The sequence below is a fragment of the Mytilus galloprovincialis genome, chromosome 7 (assembly GCF_965363235.1).
Source record: "Mytilus galloprovincialis chromosome 7, xbMytGall1.hap1.1, whole genome shotgun sequence".
Classification (NCBI taxonomy): Eukaryota; Metazoa; Mollusca; class Bivalvia; order Mytilida; family Mytilidae; genus Mytilus; species Mytilus galloprovincialis.
In genome coordinates this window covers 83,219,458-83,244,223 of record NC_134844.1, presented here as the reverse complement: position 1 = coordinate 83,244,223, position 24,766 = coordinate 83,219,458, and the positions used below count along the sequence as shown (strand labels likewise).

Sequence of the window (24,766 nt, the reverse complement as noted above, 5' to 3'; positions counted from 1 at the left end):
GAAATGAGGAAATCGAGAAATCGGGAAATCGAGAAATCGAGAATCCAAGAAAGCAAAAACGCAAAAACACGATAGTAAAACGCGAAAACGCGAAATGAATTTCTCGATATCGCATTTTCGCTTTCTCGACTTCCTAATTTCCCTATTTCTCACTTTCTCGATTTCTCGATTTCCCGATTTTCCGATTTTCGCTTTCTCGATTTCGCATTCTCGATTTTCCGATTTCGCGTTGGAAAAGTGAAAGGAGAAAACGCAAAAACACGAAAAGAGGAAATGGCCGCATCCGGCCACCATAGGAATATGACAGTTGTTATCCATTCGTTTGATGTGTTTGAGTTATTGATTTTGCCATTTGATCACGTGTTTTCCGAATATTAAGTCAGTCAGTATTTTTGTGGTTTTACTTTTTCGTCATAGATAGTAAACAATTATAAGCCACCATAAGACGTTCAAGAATGCAAAATCTGCGATAATCGGCAATGAAAGGTCCCAGCACGAAAAATGTTAAAATGAAAACTTACGACGTTAGGTATAACAAAACAATTTCCGAAACATAAATATTGCAGACTTGACCCTCTTCGGTGAATTTTTGCTTACTATTTTTCAAAAGCAAACGTACTATTCATCCATTATACATTCTCTGTAATAGATTTCAATTCATTGATTATTTTTCTGTGATCTATAGACTATAAAGTAATCGTTGATCATAACATCACATGGCATAAGTATAACCATCACATGTTATAGGTTTTAAACTATCGAAAGAGTGTGAAGATTGCACAGTTGTCACGGAAATTTGGAAACAATGAGATGTCTAATTTGTATTTCGTTCGCATTTTATATCTGTGTTCTGTGTACAGCGTTGCAGAAATTCGTTATGAAATATGACCAGAGTTATTTAGAAAAATATATTTCAACCATTCGAGTATCCTCGGTTGTTCAATGTGCTGTCAAATGTTATGAACATGACTTGTGTACTTACTACAGCTACAGTTCTGTTGACGAATCGTGTTTAATTCATTCACAAGAAGTTCATGAAGGAAAATTTACCTATGGATCAGATTCTAAATGGAAAATATATGAAAAATATCCAAAAGGTATAAGTATTCTATTTTTTTTTTTAATTTAAATGTAACCAGTGCTAATTGATGAACGAATGAACAGTAATTTACACAACAATAGAGATAATTTTAAATAAAGAATATCAAATCATATATACAGTGTATGTGTATATATATATATATATAAGAAAAAGTTAAATAAAGTCCAGTGAAAGTTCTAGTAAAAAAGTGATGCATTGAAACCGTTATTATCTTTTAATAATTTTCTTACGAGAACTAGTATGTATGTATTTTTGGATATTTACGTCTTTCCTTTTTTCTCCGAAGTCAACAGATGGGGAAAACTTGTCTTCAATGCTGTTGCAGGCTCAGGGATTGACACATATCGAGCATACATCGATAAATTGTATGAACCAGGAAAGTATGATAATACTGGCAATTTCCGATCATCGGATATAGACAACTGGAACAGTTTGAATATCAACAAAGTGAGTATTGAAGTAATCATATGAATAAATAAATATATGCTGTTTTAAGTATAAGGGAAAAAATATTTATTATATTGGTTGCAATGAATTATATTGATTTCCCAGTGAAATAAAAACCGAAAAGTTTGAGCCTATTTGATTTCTGTGAGGTTTATGATGCTCAAGTTTTTATTTCTATTTCTAGTAATAACATTGACGGTATCAATTTTCCTGCACAAGATGCGCATTTCGACAATAAATTTCTCTTCAGTGATGCTCGTGGTCAAAATATTTGAAATCCAAATGTTCTGTAGACTACTGTTTGTATTTTCGGTGTATTTCGGTTGCATGTCGTTGTCGGTTTCGTTACTGTTTTTACTAAGTCTGTAGATTCAGATAAGCATTTACGACGTTGATCATCTGCCTCTTATTGAGGTAGAATAATATAAAAGGAACAGTCCGACCGAAGATTTTGATTTGAATATTTTTAAAACATATGTGACGCTGTAATTGTTTTTGTTGATGTGTATGTCTGATTTGTTCGAGGAGGATCAAAACAGTAAGGCAGATTAAGCAAAAGACGAGTGGCATATGGAAATAACTGAAAATATACATCTTTTAAAAAAAGGGGGGACTGACGACGATTCTGCTACCTACATCATAGACGATGAAGATAGGCATTGCTCCAATTCCCATTCGTCTTACTAAAGAGAGTAATGTACATCAGACATCTGAATCGAGATCCGTTTATTACTCAATTATAAACTTAGTATATAATAATAATAAAAAAAAGATAAATCAAATACCCTGCATAATTCGATTGTGATAATAATATTTGAAACAGAAGAATGAATAACCTAGGTTCTTTGATTGTAACCATTATATTTGAAAACTGATGGCTTACAAGCTACATCTAATTAAAAAATAGATGCAAAGCAAAAGAAAAAGACAAAAAGTGGAGGAATCGGTTTCTCGATTATTCTCAGACGATTTATTAAAAAGACTGCATTAAATTCTTTTAATGAAATCTGCAAAATTATTTTCTTTTGTGTGATGTCATTAGGCCTTTTTACATACTGTCATTTTATATTTGATTATGATAAAGTTAATTTATTTGAATAGATGGTAGAGCAGTTATATTTATTTAATATAATACTTTGTATATATTATCATTCTTCAGGTTTTTGTTGTTATTCATGCAAACAATAAACCGACTGCCGAGATAAGGTTTGATATACCACCAGGAACAAACAACGTAAACTGGTTCTCTCCATCATATGTTTCGACAAATACATGGAATGACCTGACTTATTCCATTAGTGACTACCGGAAGTTCTCCATCATAGGGTAAGCTTAATAACAGATATTAAAAAAAAATGTTTTTATAAAACATATTTCACGATGGAACATTATCAAAGGAGCAGTTAACTTATTGTTGTTTTTTTTAAATGAAAGAGTTTGCTCTTTTCGATTTTTTTTATAGAATAATTTGAATATGAATTAAGTTTAAAGTACTTCCAATTATTAGTTTTTCTTTTGTGTGTTTATCTTTTCAAATTTGTATATATGGTTTATGGTTATGCATTAATATACTGTATTGGTATCACTATCTCTCCTAAGGGAGGCTAATAGAGATATATATAATTGAAAAAGATAAGGAAAATTGCTAGCATAATGATCGTAGAGTTATAATGAATAATCAGAATATATCGGCTATATCTCACAAACATGTATCGTCTACTTTTTGAAGTTTTGTTTTAAGGTCTTCTATATTGAAGTGTCATCTAAAGATTGTATTCTTTTTTGTTCTTTTAATGCTTCAAATACGGAAATATATAGACACTCTGTAGGGTTTCCCTTGTATACTAGTAGTTAAGTAACAGTGAAAGGACAATATAAGCTGAAGAATAAAAGAGCAATCAAAATGGGTTTTTATGATCATCAAGTTCTTTTTAAACATTTTACAGGTCATTTTCTGTTTGACAGTCCGTATTTTCACATCGGTATCACCCGTAGGTTCCGAGACTATTGTAGTATTATTAAAATAATTTCATTTGATGTATGTTTCATTATTGTACGTTATTTTGATTGGTTAACAGCAATCTCGCGTCATTTTTCATTTCAAAATTAATTGCATGAATTGAAATATGCATGATAGCACATCTCTCCACAATAAAGTGTACAGATAAATAAAAGATAAAAACTTGATGGTTATCGTGCTTTCTTGATCATAGCGAAACAATGTAATTATAAGTATTGAATGCTTCTTTTAATAACTTCATAGGGTTGTCAAAGAGTTGACCGTGTGTTGATTTTAAAAAATGAAGCGCTTTTGCGCTTCATGCAAAATGTTCTTCGGTCAACGAAATTACAAAAAGAAGCATTCAATTCTTGAATATTATATTAATGCTAGCGAACTGTTTAGTTCAATTTTATAGAAAATGATGCGAAATGCTTATGATCACTTTGAATCTCTTGATAGATAAATTTTAATGTCTTCAGAAAAAAAATATCACTCTAATGGATTATAATTCTACCTTTGACAACATTTGGTGAACTTTTGTGACATTTCTATTCTCTTTTTTGCAATATTTTGTATCAAATAATTGCAAACTGTTGCTAAGTTGACGCTGAAAAGAAATTATATTTCGCCATTTTAACTATCGGAAATAAAATCTAGGAAAGATGATGTTGCCATTCATATGCACATAAATAGCACAAATATTAAGCCTTATTTATTAGAAAGCAAGGAGTAAAGGGTAATAAAAATTATGAGTGTCAGTTTCAAGTTTTTGTATATTTCTATTCAAATAGATTTAGATTCAAAACAAACCGGACATAGTTTTATAATATAGTTAATTGCTACCCTAATTTGATATTAATAAGTATTAAAATGTGCTTTGTTATTAAATGCAATATCAGTTTTAGTTCTAATATATAATCTTAAATCAATCCTAATTCTATCTTATTCATTCTTATGTGACGTCATTTTTCATTTTTTGATGATCTGTTTTACAAATTCAAATGACGTCATTTTTTCGTCATTTTTCAGTTTCAAATAGGACGTCACTTGGCGTAGAGGTTTAAACTTATTCGGATGTGTCTACTTTTGTGTTTAAAATGTCTGGTTATGTAAATGTATTTCAGTTGTTTCCTGTAATTAGTTAATACTTCAGTTTTATCATGTACATCTTTTGAATATTCATTTTATAAAATTTACTGTTTGCAAAAGTATAAATTATTCTAAATTATAGGGATCTTCTGGTAACTAACAGAAAACCCTTGCCGTTTTTGGCACAACCTTTTTGATCTTTTGGTCCTCGATGCTGTTCATCTTTGTACTCGTTTCGGCTTTTAAACTTTTGTATCTGGGCGTCACACGTAGGTCTTGTGTGGACAAAATACACTTCTGGCGTATTAAAATTTTGAACTTGTTGCCTTTTGTTGGCTGTTCGTGTGATTCTTTGTCAATTGTGTTCTCCAATTTATTTATATTGTAGTCCTGTGTTGTCATTTTGATGTTATATTCCACATGGCCATAAAAGTGTGAGGTTTGGCATGCCACAAAACCAGGTTCAAACCACCATTTTTTCCTTTAAAAATGCCCTGTACCAAGTCAGGAATATGGCCATTGTTATAATATAGTTCGTTTCTGTGTGTATTAGATTATAACGTTGTGTCGTTTGTTTTCTTTTATTTTTGAGTGTAAATTCACATTGCGATAAGACGTGTCACGGTACTTGTCTATCCCAAATTCATGTATTTGGTTTTGATGTTATATATATATGTTGTATTTGTTATTCTCGTGGGATTTTGTCTATGTGTGTTACATTTTAGTGTTATGTCGTTGTTCTCCTCTTATATTTAATGCGTTTCCCTCGGTTTTAGTTTGTTACCACGATTTAGTTTTTTGTCCATGGATTTATGAGTTTTGAACAGCGGTATACTACTGTTGCCTTTATCTACCTTAATGATCATTACGGCTGTTTGGAAGATTGTTGAAATCAAATTTGTTCACACCTATATGCATGCTGTTTTGTGCAGTATTAGTCAGATGCAATAGCGCATGCATACGAAAATGTTTATTTTGTTTTCAACAAACTTATGCCGTGTTCCAACTGTTAGGGATTATGTTTACATGCACGAAGTTTCATTTGATAAACACTATTTTCACATTAACTTCTTTATCCTCTATACATTGCTTTTAATTACCTGTATATGGGAATAATTCACATGAGTTAACTAAAAGTAATTTCAATGTTATTGAATTTCAAATAACGAAAAAATATATGCTATAGCAATTATAAAAACCTTTTATTCTGATTTGGATTAGTTGTATAGATTTAAAATGTCACGACAACAAAAACAGGAAGTCTACATCACGTCCATGTGAACTATTGATAAATTAACAGGAACGGTTAAGGCAAGTGCATAAATGCCATTTGTGATGTCTCGGAAATATCAGTTACATGAAAAACCAATACACACATATCCATTGGTTGACAACCAATACGATGTACACTGATACAAAAAAGAGGTGAACATTCGATTGGTTATCTTCCAGTGATGGTTACTGCAATGAAATGTTATGTAACATTTTGTTCTGGACATGACTTTATTCATGCCAAGTATTTCGTTATTTGAAACAAAGAAAAATTTTGCAAGTTTTTTGAAAAGTGCAAATTTAACAAAAACCTATATCGGTATTCGACATTTTCATAAAAATAATTTAAAATGTAGGCCGCTAGATGTTTGTGAACAAACAGTAATCAATCAAAGCGTAAGTATGCAAATAATATACTTTTCATGAGAACGCGTTTATTTTGTTTCTCCATGACCAATATCTCAGTATATACGTAGTCTGTGTCTCAGTGTGCTTGAAATCTAAATAACGTCTGGCTTGTTTGCACGAAGGCAACGACCTGCGCGAAACATGACGAAATATCAATTGTGTTTTTTTGTAATTCAGATGTAGATACGATTTAAAACAAACATTTCTCTTTTACCGTGTTTACTGTCTTAGTGCATGTTTTTTTATTTATTGCTGTTTTTTTATTTATTGCTGTTTGTTTTTTATTTATTGCTGTTTTTTTTTATTTATTGCTGTTTTTTATTTATATTTTATATTTATTAGTTTCATAACCTTTCTAGTTTTACAGAACATTTATATGATAAGATATATAAATCTAGCTCAGGCTGTTCGTCACTGCAGTCATTGTTATCAAGACCATGACACTTGGCAGCAGTTAAAGAGATTGCACATTATTTAGAGTTTTATGTATATCTGCACAGTCAGTAGTAATTTATGCCACAGTCAATAGTAAATTATGCCACAGGAGAGGTGGGTTAATTAACATGGCAATGAATCAAGCAATACCAAGGCAACTTCCGCCAGATTTGACAATTCTGAAATGGAATATATAGGTTAAAATTGCTGCTCACAATATCAGTTTTTCCGGAATCTGTATATGTTCTCGTTGGTTAAGTGACGCTACATAATTATCTATGTCAAAGTATGAATTTATCGGACTATTACATCGATAAATTTACATAAGAGTAGTGTTAAAGCGATACTGACATTTCATTTAATTTAAGCACATTTCTATTCCAAATTAAACAATTTCTATTCCAAATTAAACAATTCTATTACAAATAAAAGCAGAAAATTTGTTTTTTACAAGTTTTTATGTAATTTTTCGACTGATTGTATTGACACAAATCGTTCCATCTTAAAGTACCTACACAGTCCATGGCTTAATGCAAGAGTATTGAATAAAAAATGAAATGATTTTTCTGCTCTAACAAACAACTATTCCTCTTTATTCTGAATTAAAGAAAGATCGAACGAAAAAGTCTAGATATGCTTTATCAAAAGACTTACGAGGTAAAGACACAAAGCCTTATGTTTAGAAAGGAAATATCATAAAACGGGTAACAATTTTCGCGGATTGAAAGAAACAATTCGTGGATATTTTCATTTCGTGAATTTGCCAAAGTCTCCATAAGAGTTTTTTATTTTTAGTCATGGCGCTGTCGATATATTTTCAATCCATGAGTTTGACTATCCCTCTGATATCTTTCGTTCCTCTCGTTCCTTTACAATATTGTACTTCAGTGAATATCTAAATTTGTAGATACACTCATCATAGATACCAGGATTTAAATTTCATATTTACGCCAGACGTGCGTTTCTTATCGTAAAGACTCATCAGTGACGCTCCAATAAAAAAATGTTAAATGCCAAAGAATGTACGAAGTTGAAGAGCATTGAGAATAAAAAATTCCAAAAAGTGTTGTCAAATACAGCTAAGTTAATCCATTCCTGAGGAAAAAGTTCACCTTTACAAAAAAATCCCCCTTTACGAAAATGAGTATATACGAATATAAATGAATCCACTTTAACTAAGATGTTTTTAAAATGGACAACATATTTTCGATGTTTGCTGAGTTTCCGTATATCTTCAAATTCAATATTCATGAGTTTAAAGTGACGTCTGTCTCGGATTTCAAAGAACAATTAAATATTCAAATACTTAACATTTGTTTACGGAATATATAATTATCATCAATTGATAAAGATAAAATTTATTAATTTCTATCCGAACTATCAACTTTTTCTCCATAAGGAAATGTCTGTAGAAATGTCAGGAATATAACAATTGTTTTCCATTTGTTTGATATATTTGAACTTTAATTTTGCCATTTAATAAGGGACTTTCTGTTTTGAATTTTCCTCTGAATTCGGTATTTTTTTTATTGCGGTTCAACTGGTAGGAAGGTATTGTTAATGTTGAGTTTCGTTCAAGCGATTACCAATGATAATCTGTTAATCGCTATACATGTATTACCTATGACGATGTTGTCATTTTCATTGTCAATTCGTGTGCCAATTGTTTTTAGCGATATTTTTTTTAACAGTCTACTGTGCTGAAAATGGAAATTATCAGTCAATAAGATCAATCTAAAAATTCGTAAAACAGTGATAAAGATAGTTATCTAGAATTTATTATATATCTTTAGAGGAAAGAAGGTAAACCAAAACGCGACTTACGTTATTCAGGGAGTGTACAGCTTGTAATATGGTAAATACACTTTTCTTTAAGCCCGTCTGAATTTGCAGTGTAATTAGTTTTCTATCCATGTTGTGGTCTTTATTTGGATCGATATGAAAAGCAGCAATAAAAGCGTTGTTGTTTTTTGCTTTTTTCATTTACGCGTTATAAAATTGTGTCATGAACTTTTTATACACAATATATACTATTTTATTTCCATAAGCTTAATAAGTTAATATATGTACAGCATCCTTTGTTATGAATAAAAAGCGGACAAGAGTTCTCAATTTTTTTGAAATATCAAATATCCACTCAATCATGATTCAAGCTTGGCCGCACGCATTTGATCAGGCATAAAAGAAATAAGTGAATGCAGATTTAATTTGATTAGTTAGAAGTTATTTCTTCCTTCTTAGTCATTTGATCTCCGCATACTTAGAATAATGGAATTGTTAGACTCGTCAAATTGACAATTAGATTGTATGTATATCAAAATTGAAAAGGTATTTCAGTCATTCTCATGAACAAGAGCAGAGATCTGAATTTGAATATTAATTTTATATACTACTATGCTAAAAAAAATCCTATCTACATAAAATCAGATTTCAACAAAACGTAACGTGTTGTTGATAAAAAATTTTAAATGTATCTCAATATTGCACTTAGAAAGACATGCATGATACATTTTGTATAAGAAAATAAAATCTAAAATGACTCCCAATAGAACGTTGGTTTTGATTTTGGATATACTGGCACATATTGTTGCGAAATAAAGAATAAGAATATACCAAACTTTATCAAAATTTGCTGTCTGCAGGCCCTAATAATATGGTCCTTCATTTAAAAATAAGTCATTCAATAAAAAAAAAATACTATTTCCAACAAAAAATAATGAAAGTCAGCGTATGATATCCTAATGACAAAATAAATTCAAATTACCAAAGCTATGAATAGAGAACTGGTATTATGATATGAGTATTGAGTGAAAGATTCAGTTGTTGATTTGTTTTGTTGAATTTTACTTCATATGAAAAGAAATTTATCCAGCAAGGGTACATACTGTGTCTACATTGGAGTAGGAATTTTCTGATTGGAGGACGAATCATTCAAACGTCATATATTTTGTCGACCACCTCCAACTCTTGATAATTTAGTAATATATTGTGTTGAGTAATTCTTTACGTTTTTAGAATTATGTTGACTGAAAACCAGCAGCTATATCCAGTGAGTTTGTATTAAGGTTTATGACCTCTTCTGTAGCCATTTTGTACAAACTTTTCAAACTTAAATAGTATCAAAACTACAGATATAATGAATAAAAGAGATAGGCCATTTTGTACATACACCAAGGGGAAACTTGATGCAAAGCATTATTATTTACTGTTTCATTGCATTTAATAGAAAAAGTGGACTTTGTGGCAAATAAACCAAGATTTTTATAGAAAATCCACAGCCTTTAATACAGAGATTTCTGTTATAAAATTTGAAACATAGATTACTCACTTGCTTTTCTATGGTGTGCAAGAATTAATTGTTTACTAAAAGTTCTAAGCAACCTGTAAATTCCAAAACACCTCGTGCTGAGTCACTAAAGTCAAGCGCACCCTAAAAGGTGTACTTGATTTGGTCCATATTTATATTTGTTTTCTTCTTCTTCTTCCGAATACGGGAGTAGACTCCTAGGTAGGAGTGTAAAACTTCCCGGAACTTGTGTGCTATGTACATATGGACTTAATTTAAAAATAATATGACAAGAAAAATCGTTATCAATAACATATATACATTATGTACAGTGGCTTTAAAGTTTAATAAGTTGCTGTGGATCCTTCAAATGTTAGAGTGGATATGCCACTTTTGAAGGATTCCAGGGTGTCTGACATACCTATTGCTTCAGGTAGTGAGTTCCAGTCCGAAATAGTTCGAGGATAAAATGAAAATTTATAGAAATCTTTATTTGTTGATATTTGCCTAAATTTATGTTTCCCCCTAGTGCGTCTATCAGATATTGTTAAGTTGTCCTTAGGAACTTCAACTAACCCCCAATTTATTTTATACAGCATAGTTAATCTAGCCTTTTTCCTTCTTAATTCTAAATTTTCCCATTCCAACGATTTTATTAAATTTGAAACTGCTCCAGGTGATCTGTCTTTATAATCATTGAAGACAAACATGGCTGCCTTACGCTGTACCTGCTCAACCTGAGTGATGTGTTGTTTTTTGTACGGATCCCAGACAGGAGAAGAGTATTCGACGACCGGACGGACAAGTGATGTGTACGTAAGGTTTTTAACCTTACGTGTGCAGTTTTTTAAGTTCCTACGAAGAAAACCTAAGGTTTTATTTGCCTTACAAGTAATATTGTTTATATGTGTTCCCCAATCAAGATCATGGCTTATAGTTACACCTAAATATTTACTGTCTTTTACTGCTTCTAAAATATGATTATGCAATATATAATCAAAAGTGGAAGGTTTACTTTTTTTAGAAATATGAATAACATAACACTTCTCAGGATTAAAATTCATTTGCCAATCCTCTTCCCATTTTACTAAACTAGACAAATCTTTTTGAAGTAATTGTGCATCAGAACTATTATTTACATTTCTATACAATAAACAGTCATCTGCAAAAAGTCTTGCATTGCAAGTTACATGTTCGGGTAGGTCATTTATAAAGAGTAAAAATAATGTTGGGCCTAAAACTGTTCCCTGAGGGACACCAGAATCAACTGCTAATTTTGAAGATTTTACACCGTTTAGTAGTACTTGCTGTTGCCTGTCAGCTAAAAAGTCATTTATCCAATTTAAATTTTGATTTCTTATACCATAAAATTCTAATTTCTGGGCTAATCTTTTATGGGGGACTTTATCGAAAGCTTTGGAAAAATCTAAAAGTATGACATCTATTTGGTTACCATAACCCAATGATTTAGCAAGGTCTTGTATGCTGATGATAAGTTGGGTCTCACAAGACCTTTTGCTTCTAAACCCATGCTGACTATCATTTAATATGTTATTAATTGCAAGGTGTTTCCTTATGTTGCTTGTTAAAATATGTTCTAAAATTTTGCAACATATTGCAGTTAATGAAACTGGTCTATAATAAATAGCGTTATGCTTGTCACCTTTTTTAAATATAGGTACAACATTAGCCTGCTTCCAATCATTTGGGATTTTACCAGTATCAATAGATTTTTGGAAAAAGAATGTCAAAAATGGAGACAATTCTTCTGCAAAATTATGTAAAAAATATGCTGGCAGATTATCAGGGCCAGTGGCTTTATGTGGATTTAAGTTTTTAAGTAACTTTAATAAGCCATTATTACTAATAAATATGTCTGGCATAGTGGGGTGGGGACTTGTACCTTTATTTGGCATAGAGGATGTATCTTCGGTAGTAAAAGCCTTTTTAAATTGTTCATTTAGGATGTTAGCTTGTGTATTTGGCTCACTATACAATAAACCATCCTTTCCTCTTAATGGTGATACTCCAGATGTTTTAACCAATAACTACATTAATAAACTTGTTTAAAGGAAATAAATGCTAGCACTGCATGCAAAAAGACTATATCTTTCAGTCACCAAATTACCAAATATGAGAGTACAAGGATAAAGGCTGTGGATTTTCTATAAAAAAAATCCATATGTTTAGCATTGAATCAACACAAGGGTATATAATCCTTAAGCTTGTATACATATACATGTTATGCAAAATGAAGTATTGTACCAGGGGGGAAACAACTATCAGTTAATCAATGTGTTAATTTGATTTTTTAAATTATTTTTAGGGACAGACAAAGGAGATTTTACATATATAAAAACTATGACTTTTGTTCAAAATTAGAAAAAGGGTGGTTGGTTGTGGTAGATGCTTACACCTTCGATTGTAAATTTGACGAAGCTGACAATTATCCAGTGTTCAGACACTCTATCGACACAATGTGCGCCTTCAACTTTGATGGTGAGTATCAATTATCCAGTTCAGACGCTCTGTAGACACAATGTGCGCCTTAAACTTTGATGGTGAATATCAATTATCCAGTGTTCACACACTCTGTAGACACAATGTCTACCTTCAACTTTGATGGTAATTAGTTATCAAAGGTACCAGGATTATAATCAATGTCCGCCTTCAACTTTGATGGTCAGTTTCAATTATCCAGTGTTCAGACACTCTGTAGACACAATGTGCGCCTTCATCTTTGATGGTCAGTTTCAATTATCCAGTGTTCAGACACTCAGTAGACACAATGCGCCTTCAACTTTGATGGTCAGTTTTGATAACAAACTTATCAAAGAGATTGGGCTTATGCTTTTATGAAACAGGCGTGTTTCGTCATTAACGACTCGTCAGTGATGCTTCCATAAAAACGTTTAAAGAAAAATTAAGTACTAAGTTGAAAATTTAATCAAGAGCAAAATTTCATTTTCTCTGAAGTGTTGAACAGACAGTGGATATTTTTACCACAGATTTGTGTAGTACATATCATATCGTTAGAAGGACCAACTTTGTCGTATTATTTGATAAAGCAGATATTGTATATTGTCATACCTCACGTTAAAATGCAAGATTGTAATTGGCTAATACGAGAGAGACAATTTACTCTGTCGGCTTAACGGGAGACAATTTCTTGAATGTCGCACTCTCATGCAGACCAATGAAAAATCGATAATTTAAAGGACAATTAATTAGTACTATTAATTAAAAACAATGCTCAAGTTCTACGTTTTGTTCTCAGAACTTTTTCATAGACTGTTGAATAGTAAATACAATTTGCTTCACTTATTACTAATAACTGTAATGTTGTTTTGTACGTGACGTCAAAGTTGAGTACTTTTATCCCTCTTGCTGCCGGAGGGACACATAAGTCCACACGGGCAGTGCATGGTTAAATTTATACGAGCTTCTCGTCAATGCTGTATCTGTTTTAATTAAAAGGCCGAAGATTAAACAGTGTTATCTTTTTCTCCAACGGGTCTTAAATGTAACGGTCATTATGTCGTGACGTCATAAATCAAAAGACGTCGTTGTTTAGCATGTCACGTCACAGACGTCGAGCTGCTGTATCTACGGCATATGTAATGCAACCTTGAAAACGTTCGGCAGCAAGAGGGTTTAGCTAAAATATAACTGTAAACAACTATAATGATAGAACATTTAGTATTATAAATTAATTGAATAACACATAGCTGAGAGGGTGATAGAGCAGATTTGACAATGTTTTTCTCGGAATAAAAATCTGATCGATCACCCTCTCATCTAAGTGTTAGTCATTTAGTTACACTCGTGAATACTGTACATTTCTGTACGACAATTATAAAAAAAAATAATTACTAACTCCATTACCTATTATTGAAAAGTTTAGTCAATAAGGATTTATTTTCTCTTTTTTCTTTGCAGATTATGTAGAAGGAGAAACATTTTCGATATTTATATCGTGAGCGAAATATTAAAACATTGACACTTTGAAGACTATGTGGAAAAGGAGACCGAATGAAAATTATACAGAGTGCAAAACCCCACGTATTTTTTTTATTTGAAATTTGAAATATAAAGATGACATAGTTTTCTCCACCTTTCTTTCTATGTTTCTTTGATACATATATGACGTTGCTCTTACCTTAAACATCCTGTCATTGTGTTATTGTTCTATGATAATTTTGTATTTTTGTCTTTAATTTTTGTTAATCTGCTTGGTCTAAATGCCGTTTTATTACATATTTGTTTTTTTAGTGATTGCGATTGTTACACATTGTTGACTGCTGCATTTTTGACACTTTTACCTATTATGTCTGTTTGTTTTGTTCACTCATTGTTGTCAATATAACGGAATTTGATGCGACTGTCATAAAAGTGGAGGGCTTAGCTAGCTATAAAACCAGGTTCAAACTACCATTTTCTACATCAGAAAATGCCTGTACCAAGTTTCCGTTTTGAAATTTTCTCGGAGTTTTTGTGATTTTACCTTTTTCTTTGTTATTTGGTGATTGAAATAATATGAACATAAAACATTGGAGGATGATACATAAATGAAGATATAAAATGAAAATAACAATATCGATACCTTGTCTACGTTCCAAGGGATTCATTTAGTAATTGGATCATTTGCATTCTTTTAATAATATATGGAAATCGATCATATATGTCACTGATGAGTCGTATGTAGACGAAACGCGCGTCTGGCGTACTAAATTATAATCCTGGTACCTTTGATAACTATTTATATGTGATTGATTCAGTACATAGAATGCAGAAAACATTTTGTATGGAACTTTGAATTGAAAGGATTATATTCAAATTATTTATCATACGTTGGTAAATTTTCTTACAATAACTGTTTTACACTTGATAGCAAAATGTAGAACATAGTTTCTATTATACCTCATTGGTGTTGTCCCTTGAATTATTCGAAAATCAGAAGAATTTAAAATGTATCAAATGGCAACCTTGAGACAACAGTCTGTCAGACATCATTGCTTTTTTTTTAATTTTTAAATTTTCTTAGATATTGTCATTAGGTAGCCACACTTCTTGAATTCTTGTATTTATTTTTTTAGTGCAAATCAGCATCATTTTGAGATCCTAACATTAATTATTAAATACGAGCAAGAAATTTATCCCAACAGATAATGTACGTGCTTAAAATGATTAATACAACATGTTTTTTTAGGGGTAAAACTATGCGTTAAATTGCCATTTCAGACCAAGTATGTAAATTTTGACAGTGTATGACGTCAAAGTAACATCGTAATTGACCTTTGTGTATATTAATTCCATTACAAAAGTCTTCTCCTGAAACAACTGTGACAAATTTAACCATATTTGGCCACAATCAGCAGTAGGGCATCTAGTTTAAAAAAAATTGTCGGATGACCCTGACTGTCAACCAGACAAGGCTTTTAATACAACATAGGGGGAAATGCAGTTTTTGACTTATATCTCTGAGACTAAGGCAAAAGTACAATGGTTGCATTATTTCATGCATGAATTGTAAATAAAAATATCACATGAGCGACACAGGCTCCTTGGAGTCTCTAGTTATTTTATTAAAATGAAATTATGTTTACACTCGTATGTATTAGAATAGTTTTATATTGAATTTATTTTACAGTCTCTCATAATCCTTCATAGAATAGTACTGGCATTTTATATTTGTAAATTGTCTGTTTTATATTGTGTATATACTCTGCCTGTACTGTATATGAATGTATTGCAAGTAGTGCGACTATAATAAAATATTAAATACGATGTTTTTTGATGAATCATTAATGAAAATGATATAGTGAAATTATAAATCGCTTTTAGCAGCCAATTTGGTTCAATTTTGTCAAAATAAGCTAAGAAACATGGCTGAAGTGTTATTCGCGTGCAAGTGAATAAATCGACCTCAATGAATCCTTCTTCTATGTGACCTTCAATTCATCCCTTAAGATGGAGATGGGTTACGCATCTATTCAGAATGTCAACTTTGAAATTAAAACGAAAGGGATGAAACACATGGTTGAATGATTCGTTCCACAAAAAGATCATTTGTATACAGGTAAAAACAACTGTAAACATAAACTTGTATATATTTGTTTAGGGGCCAGCTGAAGGACGCCTCCGGGTGCGGGAATTTCTCGTTACATTGAAGACCTGTTGGTGACCTTCTGCTGTTGTCTGCTCTATGGTCGGGTTGTTGTCCCTTTGGCACATTCCCCATTTCCATTCTAAATTTTAATCTAACCTTAAAAGTTGTTCAAATTGTACAATGTCAAATGTGTTTGAGTCCTAATGCCAAAGAAGAGCTTAACATTATAATCCGCAGATTTAAATTTTTGTTTGAAAATGAGAAAAAAACATTGAGAGGATTACAATAACAAAAGTAAGTAAGTAATGGCTTTCTTGACATTTCTGTTGTATTTCAAATTATTCAACCTAAACATGCTGTTTAACAGTCCTGTTTAAAGGCTGCAGTAAAAGAGGGCAGAGGGTTGAGTTGATACATATGAACACCTTACAAAATACAGTTTTGTTGCAGGTATATAAGCTTGAATAGAGAGGTCTTGAAAATCTCATAAAAAAGAGAAACACAGAAATATGATAATGTGAATCTAAACATCATCAATTTTTATAGTTTTAGCTGTTTTGTCAATGGAATTTTATTAATGTCATAGGGCAAGTTGATCTGATTGATATTGCAAAGGATACATGATGGAGATTTTAATTAAAATATGCAATATCAAGATCATTAAATTAAATGAGTTAGTTCGGCAAGAGCCATATTTTGCCGGATTATAAAATTATAAAAGCTATAAAAAAAAGTGGTGTTTTTTTATAAGGCTTAATTAAATGTCTATCCTCAAAAAGAGCTGGCGAGGTGGCTAATCAACTTCTAACAAGTGTATTTCAAAAATTTTCATTTATATCATTGTCTTGCATGCATATATGATTTTTGGCGAGTTTCAAAAATAATAAAACAACAATTTTCTAGTTCCAATTCACAAACAAACTAGAGACCACGAAGTCTTGCAGGATATCTGATTCCTTAACACTTAAGTAAAGCCTTCAACCCTATCCACTTACTTTCTTATTTTGTTTCTTGAATTATGTCTTAAATTTAAAAAAAAAAAAACAAAAAAAATCTCTAGCTAGTAAATAGCTTTAAAAATGACAAAAAACAAGTATGTGTCCGTAGTACACAGATGCCCCAATCGCACTATCATTTCTATGTTCAGTGGACCGTGAAATTGTGGTCAAAACTCTAACTTTGCATGGAAATTAGAAAGATCAAATTATAGGGAATATGTCTATTAAGTTTCAAGTTGATTGAACTTCAACTTCATTAAAAACTACCTTTGACCATAAACTTTACCCTGAAGCAGGACAGACAGACAAACAAACAAACAGACAGACAAACAAATGGATGCACAGACCAGAATACATAATGCACATAAATGGGGCATAAAGAAATCAGTGAATACCTGTAATCACAGAAACAAACATTAAATACATGTAATTATTAAATTGATTAGCAATTACAGGTATTTACTTAATAGTTTAGTAATTATGTGTAATTTCTAATTCCAACTATTTACTGTTACATATATATACATTATCAGAATCTTATGTGCTAATTTAGAGCAAAAGATATAATTTTTTTCAGAACAAAATACAATTTGTACAATTTAAATACTTAGAAACATCCTTTTAACAAATTAAGGATGTCTGCTTGTCATGTTTTGGAATTTTTGTCAGATTTTCGACATCCTCTGGTTTTATCCATTTGAATGCCTTAAAAAAATTTCCCCATGAACCCCCATTTTTCTTTTTATAAATCTTTTACATGTATAATTATAAGTCATTTGTAAAAGTCTTTTAAAATTTTATTTATTTTTTAATAGTATTTGAGAACTTTAACTGGTCAATGATAAAGCTATGAAAAATCAAGAGAGAACATTTTCCCGCCAAAATTCCAATGGCTAATATCTCGAAAACAAGCACATGGACCCCTATATTTGTTTTGCTATTTTGATTCCTTAATTTATTCCCTATTAATACATACTAATTTTATGAATAGACTCTTGAATTTTAAGAGTAAATAGGATGAACGGATCATATAAACCGGAGGGAAAATATGATACAAGCCATATATATACACCAAAATTCAAACTTGATCTGTGTATTGTGGTAATAAGCATTGTGTACAGGTTTCATAACATTTGGTTGAGGTAAACTTAAGTTAGAGAAGGGAAAGGAGCATAATTATAGAACGGTAAAAGTGATGCCACCAAAATTCCGACTTGTTCTGTGTTTTTGTGGTAAAAAGCATTGTGTATAAGTTTCATAACATTTGGTTGAGGCAACTAAAATTAGAGAACAGAAACCAATTTTGGGACGTACGTACAGCTCGACAAGGGTTAAACTTAATGCCCCTTCCACTATGGCAGGCGCATAACAACACAGACTGACATGGCAGGGTATTTGTACATCCTTAACAACAAAAGACACAAGGTACAGATCTGAGAGTTCTCGCAATTACTGACAGCTAGCACAAAGCCAAATAATAAATTTATTTATTTAATAAGGGAATGCATGAACTGAGACACAATAGTGTATTGAAATTAACTTTTATTGTATTCATATCATACAGTAGTTCTAATTATAAACTTATATAAAAATAATGAATATTCAGATAACATAACAACTGAGTATTACATGTAACAAAACATGTGTAAAAATTAAAATAATGCCGTCTGATATTGTATGTTTCTGTGGAATACAAATAAAAGATATGCCCTGCTCAAACAGTCCATGTTTGAAAATCTGCAAAGTCTTGGTCAAATTTATTTTAAAACTTATATCAAAACGAACATGTGTATTGAATTTCTAGTTCATGTGAGCATAACTTCATGGTAAAATAACTTGAACTATAACTATTACCTGAAAAAAAATTGTAAGGGTTCTGCAGAACCCAGTGTCTCGACTACTTTATGAATCTAACAAATGTTTTAATAACTACAACTGCAGACTGTAAGTTATGTTAACTGAAAGAAAAAGTCAATTTATAAGTAACATACAAAAAAACATAAAATATATTTTACAAAATTTCCTTCTAGACACTAGCTTTTGATCACAAAACAAGTTTCTGTTGTGTTTGGTAGAAATCCATGATAGTTTCAGAAAATTATTAAAATTTAAAAAAACTTTAACCACAGAGTGAATATTTGTGGACGCCACGGACGACAGAATGTAGTAACCCTATGTCTCGCTTTTTCGACAAAAGTCAAAGGCTCGGCAGCAACATAGAACAGGAAAGAAATATAGATTCCACCACTCAACAAGTGTATTCAATAAACGTATTTACACGTTTGGTATAAAGATATATTTTGCCTCCGAATGACCTTATATCACCTCCGAATAACCTTTTGACGTCAAGCAACAATCACTTTTTAGTTATGACGTCAAATGTTTTGAATTATGATGTCAAAGTTTACGGGAACCTGTGTGATTATATGTAATGGCCGACAAATTTGCATACAAGTGTAAATACGTCTATTTTTCTCCACTCTCAACAGTGAAATTTTAATATTTAAAGCGTGAGGCTTGCTGAGTTAATCAAAATTTAACTGTTGTGAGTGGAGAAATATTGTAATACAAGAGTTAGAGCGGTAGAATCTGTTTCTCTAATGATTTTTTGAAAGTTGTGTTCTATATAAGTGATGTCATCAGGCATGGTCATCTTTTTTTAAATATCCATTGTCACGAGAGGAAATTCAGGAAAAAAAATTATGTCATAATTAAATTTTGACCAATCATTTGCTAGTGAGGAGAACAATTTTTTGCACAATTTGTTGGGAAATGTGAAAATAGAGAAAATGAGCTGTACAATTAAGGCAGGGTAGATGCAATACAAACTCAAACATATAACATATGTATTCTATTGTAATTTAAGAAATGTATTTTCTAGCTATCAGCTTATAAAAGCTTATCTTAATTAGTAGATTTCCAGAAAAAATGTGTTGCACTTAAAAAAAATTGAAACAAATTGTTGTTTTTAGTGATGTGCATTAATGAAGATCAAGTCTATTATGCTTGGTTTATTGTCTGAATCATAACTTTTTCTTATATGAAATTGTTTGTAACTTCTGCATATTTTATACATAAAGGCATGCAACAATTGCTACACATATAGATAAATCTATTTACAAAGGATAATGACACATAACACAACACATGTCAATCGGCAGTAAAACAGAACACAACCATGACAAGTTACTTTGCCGTGAAAAGAAAAATAATGTATATGTAAAAAGTAGATAAAAATCTAGGGGAAGGCTTTTCTGAATAATGTCAAAACATTAATATTGACTAGATAACAAAAAATGATTTTCATTACAATGGTAATTCACAAACTTTTAATACATTGTGACTTGGAAAGAGAGTTGTCTCATTGGCACTCGCACCACATCTTCTTATTTATATAAATTAATCTGCCTCATATTTTAGTAGAGTTTTGAATTAGTATAACTAATATACATTTGGTTTTCATGAAACTGGAGAAAAACATTTGTTTCAATAGTCTCATAGGGTTCATTACATTAGTAATTGACTAGAAACAACACAAGATTGCAATGCAACTTTAAATATATTTCATGTAATTTTGACAACAGAATTATTATCATATATTATATGATAACTATGACCTTTAAATGTCTTTTGGTTATTTGTATCGTTGGGTTTCTGACATTGATATATACCCAATATTTTAACTTTCAAGACAAAAACCAGAAAAAAAGCCAATTAACATGTTATAGTTTACCCATTAGTGACCCGCTGTTTTCTGCTCTTTGGTTGGGTTATTGTCTCTTTGACATACCTCCCATTTCCATTCTCAATATTGCAAAGATAAACTTGTGATTTTGAATAAAACAAGTCTATTTATGGACCCTTTTGGTTTTCAACTGAAGAATAATGGCAATAAATTTACACCTCTTAAGTCTGGTAACATCAAAATATATATGAAGTCTCTGATTAACAGCTAGCCACACATGTTTTCTAAGCCTTAATTTACAAAATAAAGATCAAAGTAAACTCCAATCCCTTATATATAGGTAGACTTTTGGTCTCAATCACGATCATATCTTATTAAAATTATTGCAAAACATACGACTGCACATTGAAATATACAAAATTTACATTCATTTAACAGCATATAAAATATGTTCTTATCATTTCATCTCTTATATGCTTTGATTTGTTTTACCATTTTGATGTTCATTTTCATTTTTGAGCTGTTCTGATTACAAATATCACATGTGACAATCACATAAGTCACATGACAATCACACAAATCACATGATGATAACATAATAATAAGTCACAAGACAATCACATATTAAGTTACATGACAATCAGCTGTTTATCCTTTCTGTATTAATGATAATTGGTGAGTCACTGTTTTTTCTTGACGGTTCAGATGACACTTGGTAAATTTCACTGTCATAACTAAAACTGACTGTATCTCCCCTTATGTTGATTAAACACTGAGCCTACAATACAATAAAAAGTAAATAGTTTTTAACAATTTTCTAAGCTTTTGCTGTATTTCACAGAGTTTCAGCCTCTTGAGCTCTACCACTTTTTATTTGATTTGATCTTAAAACTGTTTTACCAACCGGTCTTATGAAGACATAAACATATTTGGGTACAAAATTTAGGCTGCAATGATTTTTTCTATGAACAAGAAGAGGAGAGGAAAGTTGCTTGTTACATAATTCAAACATATTTCAATAGTTGTTCTTCCATCTTATTAAATGCAATAGCTTTCAAAAGAGAAGATACATAAACTCTAAAACTGCTTGTAGCAAAAAAATATTTTGTCAACTTTGTGTTAGTTTTTCTATACCTACTAATAACAATAAAAACAGTTTGTGTAATGTAATAATATTGTTCAAATGTCTGCAGCCAGGCTTTATATGTTACAATTGTAATAATAAATCCGTTATAAGCAATGGATTGAAAGAAAAAAAATGCATTTTATCAGATCCTTTGACAAAAAAATATTGGACTATTTCAAATGTTTACCTGATTTTTATGTGGATTACACATCAGGACACATTCTGTCATCCTATATGCAACCATACCATTGCCACCCAATCCTGCCACTGTGGCTCTGACATTGGCTAGCACTTCAGCTATAAAGCTTTGCATGAATCCACCAAGGCCACCAATCTAAAATACATTACAAAGCAACTAATCAAAAAGTTTAAAATCAAACAATTATATTGAGAGAGGCTGTGCTTATTCTCATGCTTAGCATACCCTTACTCTAAATCAAAGTATTGGTGAATAGAAAGAAGGAGTAAAAGTCAAACAAAATCTTAACATAGGTTCATTGTAAAAATACACATACAGAATATTCATTTTTATTAAAGCTGCCTACCAGATAAAAAAAATCTATTATTCTCCCCCTGTTTATTTAGAAATGACATTTCTCTACAATACAAAGTTGCTACATACCTCTCTAAGGGAACCAGTTTCTCTGATAAAGAAGAAGTTATAGTGCCCTAAGTATCTTTCAATTCTTCCTCTAGGAATATATGGCAGAGGTGTCAATTCAATACCCACTCGATGTTTTGGAAATACCTGTAAATCATCAGTAAATGAATGTGACAAATTATCCCAACTACTTGAAATACTTGTCTATGTTTTTACTGGAATTCATATTTTCCAAGTCAGTTTTAAGATTTGAAATGATCTGCAGCTGCATGCATCCTTCTTGTTTTTTTTTATACACCAATCTCATTCATTTATTTTGGCTTTTATTCATTAACACTGGGACTGATTCATATATCTTAATAGGTACTAATGAATCATACTTTTATGGTTTAACTATTTTGCACAGAAGATTCTTAGCAATAACCAATTAAGTGTAAATCTGCATAAAGAATCAGACAGTGACATACATGTGATTCTTCCGGCGGGAGTTAAAATCTCCCGCTTTTCAGACCCTCTTCCGTCATTCCCGTTAAAATTTGAAATCTTCCGCTTTTTGAAAATGTCAATCTCGAAAAAATTTCAGTAGACATTTCTGTTTACAAAATAGATACGGACAGGGAAAAAGTCAGAGAAACTCTAAATTGATATGGGAAAAGTCCGAGAAAAACGAAAGTTTCCTGTACCGGAATTTGTGTCAAAAAGGTAAATAGGAAAATAGCCTCAAGTAATCAATGAAAGTGTTAAGGATTATAGACTGTATATACAACAATAAAAGATGATTGGCATTTACCTAGTAATCAACTAGCTAGTTAAATATACATGTCTGGATGATTAAAAGTGATACTGACAATGGAACAGTTGTATAAACATCGACTTTAATAAATTGTGATGCTGTTGAAAAAATGGAACAGACTTAGTTTATACTTAACCTCAAAGACAATAAAATCAACTCAAATATGATGTTTATGTCTTGTCTTCTATCTAGGCCAATGGAATACCTATATAAGTGTGTTTGTCTTATAATTTGACAAAATACAAACTATCATGTTATCACCAAATACATGTACCCAAGCATAATATTAAAGAAGACACAGTATCTAGCCAAATTTAAAAATGATGCAAGTCCAGTGCCAAGGGTCAAGACAATGCTTACTACACTTCATGCAAAGCTGACTATGGGGCCCTTATTACTTCACCAAAAATATGGAGACAGTTACCCACCAGAAAGCCCACAACTCTATCAATTCAACACCTTCTTTTACAAACATGTTCAGTAGTGGTACTAAAGTTGACAATGTGGTTAAAGCAGAAGTACTTTTTGCCAACTATGTATGATGGCTGATCACTTTATCTTTGAACTATATGTGATGGCTGATCACTTTAACTTTGAACTATATATGATGAATAAATATTTGACCCCCCCCCTTTTATCTTCTATTTTACTTAGTAAAAATGGCTATGCAGGTGCTTGAAGGTATGAAATCATTGGGTTTTTTTTAACAAAAAAGGAAGATATGCAGTTTAAACACACACGAAAAAACCATTGCGTACGTCGATAAAAAATCTCCAGTTATGAGGCCCAAACTCCAGCTGAAAATTTTCAAATCTCCAGTTGTGGCTTGACAAATCTGTCACATGTATGCAGTGATGAAAACATAACTAACATAATCACACTCCAGTTTACACTAATCAAAGTTCTAAATGTATAATGATACAAATAAAACATTGGTTTCTCTTTCCTTATCTAGTATTACAAGATATAATTAGGTTAAAATGCACTAGAAATTATCAATTAAGGGGAGATAATTCTGTAATGGGCTATAGTTCTGACAAAAAGTTATCTGGAGAGTGTAATGTGCTATAGTTCTGACAAAAAGTTATCTGGAGAGTGTAATGTGATATAGTTCTGACAAAAAATTATCTGGAGAGTGTAATGTGCTATAGTTCTGCCAAAAAGTTATCTGGAGATTTCTCAGATTACAAAACATGCAAAAACAAAAGACATTAATCAGATTCTTAAAAAGACAAGAACTTTAATAATATTCAAATCTATTAACATACAAACATTATTTATGTATGTGCCTGTCCCAAGTGAGGAGCCTGTAATTCAGTGGTTGTCGTTTGTTTATGTGTTACATATTTGTTTATTGTTCATTTTTTTTATATAAATAAGGCCGTTAGTTTTCTCGTTTGAATTGTTTTACAT

General features: G+C 31.2%; 1 protein-coding gene and 1 long non-coding RNA gene across 5 annotated transcripts in view; one reads left to right on the top strand and one right to left on the bottom strand.

Annotated features, from left to right (window-relative positions):
• Positions 1–796: 796 nt before the first annotated feature.
• LOC143082007 (uncharacterized) lies at positions 797–15,828 on the top strand. The gene is made up of 5 exons (XR_012980215.1): positions 797–1,097; positions 1,389–1,549; positions 2,709–2,875; positions 12,368–12,540; positions 13,981–15,828. It is a non-coding gene; the product is annotated as an uncharacterized LOC143082007 (long non-coding RNA).
• A 2,844-nt stretch (positions 15,829–18,672) lies between these two features.
• LOC143083829 (C2 domain-containing protein 5-like) overlaps positions 18,673–24,766 on the bottom strand; it is a 119,534-nt gene continuing 113,440 nt past the window's right edge. For all 4 annotated transcript variants that reach the window (XM_076260205.1, XM_076260207.1, XM_076260206.1 and 1 more), the window contains 3 exons: positions 22,582–22,707; positions 22,147–22,293; positions 18,673–21,611 (listed from right to left, as the gene is read on the bottom strand). In XM_076260205.1, coding sequence (XP_076116320.1) covers positions 21,474–21,611; positions 22,147–22,293; positions 22,582–22,707 — 411 coding nt within the window. In that variant the 3' untranslated portion in view covers positions 18,673–21,473. The remainder of the gene's footprint in view (positions 21,612–22,146; positions 22,294–22,581; positions 22,708–24,766) is intronic.